This window comes from Ranitomeya variabilis, chromosome 4 (genome assembly GCF_051348905.1).
Source record: "Ranitomeya variabilis isolate aRanVar5 chromosome 4, aRanVar5.hap1, whole genome shotgun sequence".
In the NCBI taxonomy this organism is placed as follows: domain Eukaryota; kingdom Metazoa; phylum Chordata; class Amphibia; order Anura; family Dendrobatidae; genus Ranitomeya; species Ranitomeya variabilis.
In genome coordinates this window covers 562653392-562663376 of record NC_135235.1, presented here as the reverse complement: position 1 = coordinate 562663376, position 9985 = coordinate 562653392, and the positions used below count along the sequence as shown (strand labels likewise).

Sequence of the window (9985 nt, the reverse complement as noted above, 5' to 3'; positions counted from 1 at the left end):
TTGTCCAATCCATGCTCCACCCAGGTTCAGAACCACCTAAACCACAACCTACAAGATGAAAGTACAAACACAAGCCCCACACTGAAAATCCATGAAATAATGTAAGCTTTTAAAGGCAAATGCCACCTTAATTCATCCTTTCGGAAAAGTTGTAAAACATAAAAATATATGACCATCAGTGAATTTATTTAGGTAGAACTCCCCTTTAAGCACCATAGCTAAAATTGATGTTAATTAAAGAAAACACCTGTAAACAATGGATTGGTTTAAATAAGGGGTCTATTTAGGATCAGATAAGAGGTCTGTCTTTTTCTACTAAACTAGCACCACTATAGTGTTCTGTGCATGAAATTTGATGTTCTCCATGTGTTTGCATGGGTTCACTCCAGGTACTCTGTTCCCCCACACCAAAATTGAGTTTATAGAGAATTTAGAATTCCATTGGGGACAGTAACTGATGAGAATAACAGCAATCCTTCTATACTTCTCTACATTGGAGAATATGTTGATGTCACATAATTAATAAACTGCATTGTTTGCAGTACCAGACATGGCCGTAGGCAGAAGTGGTGCCGTTTAAGACTAAAACAATCATATTGATAGGACATGCAACAAAAAAACTTAAAGGGACAATTACCATGATTTCCCTCTCTTTGGAAACTTTCAGTTTTCATTAAGTTTAGTGTCCTATTAAAAAAGTTAATATTGTATATAGACACTGGGCTTTTCCATATGGGAACAGTTCTGTGCAGTTACTTGGTTACAAATGACATCATAGTGTTGCCAGCAGCAATCTAAAAGCTTATCATTGAGTAATTATAATAATAAGGTCCTGTGCAAGGTCAAGATGATGGGTATAACATGAACCCATTCCATTTTTTGACATAGCTCAGACAAATTACTATGCTTGTAGTAAAGACATGTCTGGCCATCTGTAGGGCAACACCGAACAACTTTTCCTCCTCTAATCAAATATAAAATATTCATCATTGAATAAAGGAACAGCTATGGACCTTCTGCCAGCATAAACCTAAAACCAGCTAAGCTTATTGGACTTAACACCAGAAAAGCACATGTTGTTGCTGCACATGCCTCCATAGCTTGGGGGACAGGCCGAGCATGGTCTTCCCAATTTGTAAGGAGCTTCTCCTATCCAATTACCCCTAGAAAGAGAAAACAAAGGTATTACTGGTAAAAATGTTGTGCTCTATTAAGAAGATTGCTTTTGTTAAGATAGGTGACCTTGAAAAAAAACTACTATAAAGCTGTCTATTATGCATAAGCATATAGCTACTTACTATAATAGTGCTCTTATGTACAATAATAATAATAAGAATATAACTACTATAATATTGTCCCTATGTACAAGAATATAATTACTATAATACTGGCCCCTATTTGGAATATACGGTAACTACCATAATACTGTCCCCTGTGTATTAGAATATACAGTAACTTCTATAATACTGCCTCTATGTACAAGAATACATCTACTATAATACTGCCCCCTATGTACAAGAATATAACTACTATAATACTGCCCCATGTACAAGAATATAACTACTATAATACTGCTTCTATGAACAAGAATATAACTACTATAATACTGCCTCCTATCTAAAATATAATAACTACCATAACACTGAGCAATAATATTAATGTAAAGACTTTTCATAACTAATGTTTATTCACAAAATTGCAAGCTATCAATCAATCTTATAACTTGCTCATCAGCCGGAGACTGACCGCTAGGACCGCCACTAATCGAAAAAATGTGTCTGAAATGCCTTGTCATAATGTAGCTATGGCCATTCACTGACTAATTATTCAGGGCATTGTCAAAGAAAGCAGAGTGCTGTACTTGGCCATCTCTAGTAGTCCTATAGACAATCAGACACTCTGTTCCAAAGGGGTACTTTAGAAACCCTGTTCTTGGGAGTCATGGGGGTCCCAGCAGTTGGACCCCCACCGATAAGCACGTTAACACCTACTGTTAGAAATAACCCATTAAAGGGTGTAAGTTGGCCGCCGGACAGGTCCTTGATTGGAGATATGTATCATTGAGGTTGGTAGCCTCGGTGATTTAAGCATGGGAAAGCAGGCTCCAGCACATACGGTGCTGAGAGAGTTAATAGGGCGTATCAGGGCCAGGTTAAAGATCAGTCATATTGGAGGGTCTGGCTGCTAAGATATCCCCACCCTGAGGGTGTAACATGGCAGATAAAAAGGAGAACAAGTGTCTCATTCAGGGTCTGTGTATGGAGAAGTGTACACCTCCAGTATTGCTTGTGTTTGCTGAAGGACTCAGGTGCTGGACACTAATCTTAGCAGGCAAACCCGCACCACTGTAGAGACCATTTTCTTTCTGTTTTCATTCTGTTCCAGAAAAGGCTGTCTTTTTGTTTGGTTATGCTGAGCGGTTTATGAGGTTTTAATAAACCAGCCTGGTCATTTTTAATGAAACCGCTTCTGGTGCCTACTTCAACCCCAGCTGAGTGAATAGAAAACCCTACAAGGGGTATTCTCATGCTTGGAAGTAATCATTTATCCATAGGATAGGGGATAACTTCCCTATCACTGGGGGTTCAACCATTAGAACCCCCACTGACTCACAGAACGGGGCTGTGAAGAGCCCCATCTTCAGCAGTCCTATTAAAAATGAAAGGAGAGGCAGTGCGCATGATCGACCACAGCTTCATTCACATGGGAGTCTTCAGAGCCCTGATTTTCAGGGTCAGTGGGATCCTAATAGTTAAACCACCACGGATAAGGGATTACTTCCAAACATGAGAATACCCCTTTAAGTGTGAAACTCTGGAAGCCTGCTTGTACCATTTCTGAATCCTCACCGAAAAGTCTAGGTAGCAGAAATGGATAAAAGGGGCCTTGTTAACAAACCCCTCGTGTACCAGGGTTAACATAGCCCTGTTATGATTAGTTCATGTGAGCTTCTTATTTTCTTCAGATGAAATGGAAAAAAGACACATTTTCACTTACTTTATGGAATAATTGCAAACCAGAAGGACAGCTTGTCTCCACGTACTTCCCCACACGTTGATGTTATTGCAAGTGTTGATGGCGCAGCCTATTTTATTGGACGATGCCCACACCATCTGCAAAACAGGAAAATAAACCTATGAGAATTCTTTAATAAATTCATATATTTTTATGGTAAAATACACATCGGGCCCAAAGATGAAAAACTAGAGCCAATAGAAGGCTCTGTGTATCAAAGCGGTGACTATTTTACTTTCCCTCATAGCAGTATCCTTTATCAACTTTTTGGAAGCAAGTTTGACAAGCTGCACACACATAGAGTCGTGGCTGGGTTTACAGGCAGCGAAACACTCACTGTGCCCATACAGCATCATGTTATCAGCAGCACGTCTGCAGTTTGCACCAGGCGATGTGCTGCTGAGAACAATTGTTTTTTTTCTGGAATAAACAATCCAATCGCCTGTTGAATGAGAATCATTTTGCTCATTCGTTGGGCAATTGTTGACATGTTTATACCTATGAACTCTCGACTGTGTATGGATACTACATACACACGCAGCATGTCACACAACCACCGTATGTTACACACACTGCATGTTATACACACACATATGTATATACACATAACACACACATGTATGCACAGAGCACATACATACACACACAAACATGTATACAAAGAGCACATACATACACATATGTATACACCTAGGAGGATGTTCTCTTCACTGAAATCTATGGGAGCTATGGAGACAAGTCAATGTGGTGACTCTTCTCAGCTGAATAGGATTATAGTTCTTACTTTTAGAATTCAGCACAGCACTTGCAGCGCTGGAGTCCTGGGTTCAAACCCCACTAAGGACAACATCTGCAAAGAGTTTGTATGTTCTCTCCGTGTTTGCGTGGGTTTCCCCCCACATTCCAAAGACATACTGATAAGGAATTTAGATTGTGAGCCCCAACGGGGACAGCGATGATAATGTGTGCAAACTGTAAAGCGCTGTGGAATATGTTAGCGCTATATAAAAATAAAGATTATTAACCAAGAGCAAAGCAGTGTATAGACTTCCTATATGTATAACTAGTTATTTATGGGTTAGAGTAAATCACAACAAACAGCCTGGATATGGAGATTGATTCCCTTGTTTTTCAAAGTGAGCACGTTCCCTTTGGGCCCTAGCTATAACAAAGCTGTGCTCATTACTGACCCACTTGAACTCTAAATCAGACATGAAGTAGGTTAGGGCATGTTTCCCATGTGTATTGACTACAGTATCTGTGGCAGCAATCTGTGGATCATTTTCATTCTTCCATCACAGATGTTACAGTATGATTTGCTATAGATCTGGTATGTAGGTAAGGATTAGCCCCATTCGTTGTGGATTATCCACCTACTTTTCAATGTAAAATCCACTGGAATAAGTGAGGTGCTACTTCCTTCATTCAGCAAAAATCTGTGCAGAAATTTTCTATAACATGCTTGTTTACAAACCAATTCAAATGCAGGGGCTGTATAGACCTGTGTAGGTTTGGGTGAGCAATGTGTTAACAAACTCTTAAGTGAAAAGTGAAAATTACTAGGCAGGAGCTGAAATTACTTCTAAAATGACCCATTCTGTTGGACTTGTTGGCCTGATGAGTTCAGGGAAGCCATTTGGTGTGTGTTGCTTTATCCTCTAGACCTATGTTATTAGCACCCATTGCATTGGGTGGTACAGCCCAATGGATAATGTATCAGCAAGAAAATTTACAAAATTAACTATAGTCCAGGTTATGCTAGGGATTCTAATTTGACCTTTGTTAATTTTTATTCCTCTGCATATATTGCTTTCCCTTTCCTTAGCCCATTTCTTTTTATACCAACTTTCTCTAAAGCCTATTAGCATTATGAGGTGTAGAAAAAGTAGTCACAACCCTGAACTGGTGCTGCTACAAAAAAAACCCCCCTGTATTATAAATGGCATATTGTAGGTTGAGGGTGTGGACTGAATTCTATTTTGCAAACTCAATGTCATATTTTTCCTTCAAATACTTCTGGATGTGAAATGAGCAGATATCCATCACTCAGATTATAACCATTGCGGTTGGTTTCCTACATAAAACCCAAATTAAACAAAACTTGATCTCCATTGACGTTAACGAGTCCACAGAGACTAATTGTCGATTTGTCGTCCTTGAGCAGAAGTTCAGTTTCAAGTGCAGGTCTGGAGAAGGAAAGCTGTTAATCAAGGGCTAAGAGGCAGAAGACCCAGCTGCGGGCTGGAGGTCTAGGTCCAACAAAAACACTGCAATAGATACGTTTATATGAAACCGACCACAGAAACTAGGATCAAGACTTGTGCGTCAAGATCTGCACTTGATGATTTCATATTCCTGCTCTTTGGCAAAAAAATTGTTGTAATGGTTTATTTTTTACTTGATGTTATAATATCTGAAGGAAGAAAAAACAGTGTTAAAATAATACAAGTTTCATAATTCCTACAAGACGATTTATTTTCAGAAGCCAAAGCAAATGTTTTCTATTCTTTTTTAGGTTCAAGGCGAGGATTGCTGAAAAATTAGCTGTTTTGAAAAGTTGTGGGTCTCGATGACCTTCAAAAGGGCGAGAAGCCAACCTCAACACAAAAATAGCTCAAATTGTGTGGCTAGGAACCTGCCACTGACAGGGAAATTGAAATTAGTAATAAGTAGTGATAACTGAATGCTAAAGATAAAGCCCGGTATGATATTGAGCCACCTTGCTTCAAAGTAAAGCTAGTTTAAGACTGTCAAGTTACCTCATTCTTGACTCAGTTATGGGCTTCTATCTTATTCCCACAAAAATCAATTCATACATGTCCATGATTGAACCATTAATCTTTATTTTTATTTTATAATAATAATCTTTATTTCAATATAGCGCTAACATATTCCACAGCGCTTTACAGTTTTCACACATTATCATCGCTGTCCCCGATGGGGCTCACAATCTAAATTCCCTGTCAGTATGTCATTGACTTTAAGTAGGCAAACAGAATCTAAAACTTGCCACATTAGGCTTCATTTGACCTCAATATGGCAGCATCCCTCTTTTTAGACAGATACAATAACTTAGTATACTATGTAGTAGACTACTTCATTGTGTCATCTTTAAAAGATGGTGACCAGAACTCCCTGAAGGAAAGTCATAGACTGAGACCCTGTAGAAGGTGAGGTTTTTTTAGATCCTTTCACTTGGTATTGATGCTGTGTGGTGGCCATTGTTGCTGTGGTGCTGTGTCTTTGTGGCGGTGTGTTCTTGAGCCATGGGGACTTTGCCTTGCAGCATGAGCTTTGTGGGCACTTGGGTATCTCCACCTATTGGTACTGTATCATAATGGCAGTGGACGCCGACGGACGCCGCACCTATAGGTTTGCTGTGATGTTCCAGTGGGCTTCATAGATTCTGATCATAATGTTAACTAAGAACCTTGTGCTCAGTTAGCTGGTTTGTAGGTTAAACAGTTGGTGCAGATTCATCTGGAGCAGACCACTGTGCTCCTAATTTCATATATGTAGCAGAGTAATTTAGAGGAACTGCACACCAGTAGGCACAAGTATGCTGAAGTAGTTTCATTAGTTGCTTCTCATATTCCAAAACATCACACCATTAAAACTGAATGACAAAAAGTGCAAAAAGTGACATTAGTATTGCTTCAATGACATAGGGTGACAGTAGTGTAGCAACTAGGGGCACTTCTGCCATGAGATGAGTTGTCTCCCAGGTAATGGCATTTCACAACTCCCCAGGAGTGGCATTCGGCTGATTCTCCGAGCCAGCTGTTACATTGACAGCCAACTCAGGAGACCAGAGAGAGTGTTCTCTGTATTTAATTGTGTTCATGTCCTGCAGACGAGAACACAATTGAACAGACAAGCAGCACTGACACTGCAATGGCTGTGGAAGAGTGCTCATCCGCATCCTTGCCTTAAAGGTGACATGAAATGAATCAAGCTGCTGAAGTCACAGCTGCACTGGGTTATTTATTTCTTTTATGTTGAGAGTGGGATAGCCAATCACTGAGCTCAGCAGCTGTGGATGTGATATTAGAGTTGCAGCTAATTTCAGACACTAAAGCAACAACGGAAACTCATCAGTCATTCAAGGGATGTTTTTGAATAACAAGCTGCACTCAGTGACCACTTTTTTTGTTAAAAGGAGTCAACCTTTTTTAGTTTGGTACTGTATTCATGTACTGACTATGATACTGGTGCTGTATCCATGTATTGATGGTGGTTCTGATGATGTATTCATATACTGATGATGGTTCTGGTGATGTACTCATATATTAATGATGATTCTGGTGACTTAGTCATGTACTGATGATGATCCTGGTGATTATTCGTGTACTGATGGTGACTCTGGTGATCTATTCATATACTGAGTGTATGTTCTGGTGATATATTCATGTACTAATGGTGGTTTGGTGATGTTGTCATGTACTGATGTGGTTCTGGTGATTAAGTCATGTATGGTGGTTCTGGTTCAGCAAGCAAAAATAAAAGAAGCTCTAACACACCTCTATGGAGGGCTCAATAAAATGCTACAATTTTTTAAAAAAACGGCATCATACTGCAGGGAGGTGCGCCATTACAATTTCCGCCTAAAGCAGTGAAAAGGATAGAAAATAGAGATAATAGAATGATCTCTTGCCCTGCTACTTTTATACTTGACTAACTCCAGAATTCTAGGAGACCCACTTATTAAATTCCAACAATGTATCCTCATTAGATATCTGTATACTCATGGATATATCATATTGTAGCATCTTTGCCAGTATATTCTGTCCATTATTATGATTTTTATTACATAGAGAATACAACTTTTATATGTAAAGTTTCTGTAAGTATACAAGCATTTACTGCTATATTTGGGATTCTCATCTACATTGTTTTAGAATGTAATTGTTGTGTACGGTACTTATTTTTTTTCTGTTATCCCATTCACGCCGCAGTCCATTTTCATTTTTGCGTTTCTGTTTTTTGCTCAACTTCTTCCCAGAGCCATAATTTTTTAAATTTTTCTGTCAATATGGCCATGTGAGGGCTTGATATTTGCGGGACAAGTTGTACTTTTGAACGACACCATTGGTTTTACAATATAGTGTACACAAAAATGGGAAAAAAAGTTCCAAAAAAGTGCAATTCCACAATGTTTTTTTTGGGATTTTTTTTTTATCATGTTCACCAAAACTGACTGCCATTATAATTCTCCGGGTCATTTTGAATTCATAGACGGCAAACATGTCTAGGTTCTTTTTTATTTAAGTGGTGAAAAAAAATCCAAAGTTTGTTAACCCCTTAACGACCGCCGATACGCCTTTTAACGGCGGCCGCTAAGGGTACTTAAACCACAGCGCCGTTAATTAACGGCGCTGTGGAAAAAGTGAATAGCGCCCCCCAGAGTCGGATTTTCTCTGGGGTCTCGGTTGCCGAGGGTAGCCGAGACCCCAGAGAACATGATTCGGGGGTTTTTTACCGACCCCCGAGTTGCGATCGCCGGTAATTAACCGTTTACCGGCGGTCGCAACAAAAAAAAACAAAACGCGATTTGCCGTTTAATTTCTCTGTCCTCCGATGTGATCGCACATCGGAGGACAGAGAAATGTGGTCCCCGATGGCCCCCAATAGCCCCCCAATACTTACCTACCTCCCCCGGTGCTCCTCGTGTCTCCCCATGGGCGCCGCCATCTTTTTTCCGGGAAAAAATGGCGGGCGCACGCGCAGTGCGCCCGCCGCCCGGCACCCGGATGTTCTTTGGGGTCTCGGCTGCCGGGGGTAGCCGAGACCCCAAAGAACATGATCGGGGTCGATTTGCACCGACCCCTGCTTTGCGATCGCCGGTAATTAACAGTTTACCGGCGACCGCAAAAAAAAAAAAAAAAAAAAAGCGATCAGTTATTTCTCTGTCCTCTGATGTGATCGCACATCAGAGGACAGAGAAATAGGGGGATTCGGGGACCCTATCATACTCACCCGGGGTCCCTGGGTCCTCTTCTGTCTTCTCCTGCCAGCCGGCTTTTTCATCATGGCGGGCGCATGCGCAGTGCGCCCGCCATCTGCTGCCATCTGCCGGCCGGCAGGAGAAGACAAGTTGGGGCTAAAATTAGGGTTAGGGTTAGGGTTAGGGTTAGAGTTAGGGTTAGAGTTAGGGTTAGGGTTGGGGCTAAATTTAGGGTTAGGGCTAGGGTTAGGGTTAGGCTACTTTCACACTAGCGTTTTTTGGCTTCCGTCGCAATGCGTCGTTGGAGAAAAAACGCATCCTGCAAAAGTGCTTGCAGGATGCGTTTTTTCTCCATTGGCTTGCATTAGCGACGCATTGCGACGGATTGCCACATGTCGCATCCGTCGTGCGACGGATGCGTCGTGCTTCGGCGGACCGTCGACACAAAAAAAACTACATGTAACTTTTTTGTGCGACGTGTCCCACATATTTCAGTGCCACGTGCCACGTATTTAAGTGCCACGTGCCACATATTTCAGTGCCACGTATCAAAGTGCCACGTGCCACGTATCAAAGTGCCACGTGCCACGTATCAAAGTGCCACGTGCCACGTATCAAAGTGCCACATGCCACATATTTCAGTGCCACGTGCCACGTATCAAAGTGCCACGTGCCACGTATCAAAGTGCCACGTGCCACATCTTTCAGTGCCACGTGCCACGTATCTAAGAGACACGTGCCACGTATCAAAGTGCCACGTGCCACGTATTTAAGTGACACGTGCCACGTATCAAAGTGCCACGTGCCACATATTTCAGTGCCACGTATCAAAGTGCCACGTGCCACGTATCAAAGTGCCACGTGCCACGTATCAAAGTGCCACGTGCCACGTATCAAAGTGCCACGTGCCACATCTTTCAGTGCCACGTGCCACGTATTTAAGAGACACGTGCCACGTATCAAAGTGCCACGTGCCACATATTTCAGTGCCACGTGCCACGTATTTAAGTGACACGTGCCACGTAT

The 9985-nt window shown here is 41.4% G+C and overlaps 1 protein-coding gene across 1 annotated transcript in view; it reads right to left on the bottom strand.

The window, feature by feature from the left end:
• Positions 1–501: 501 nt before the first annotated feature.
• The window catches only part of R3HDML (R3H domain containing like), a 43252-nt gene continuing 33768 nt past the window's right edge, over positions 502–9985 (bottom strand). The window contains exons 5-6 of the mRNA XM_077252785.1: positions 2998–3113; positions 502–1163 (exon numbers count right to left, since the gene is read on the bottom strand). Coding sequence (XP_077108900.1) covers positions 1031–1163; positions 2998–3113 — 249 coding nt within the window. The 3' untranslated portion in view covers positions 502–1030. The remainder of the gene's footprint in view (positions 1164–2997; positions 3114–9985) is intronic.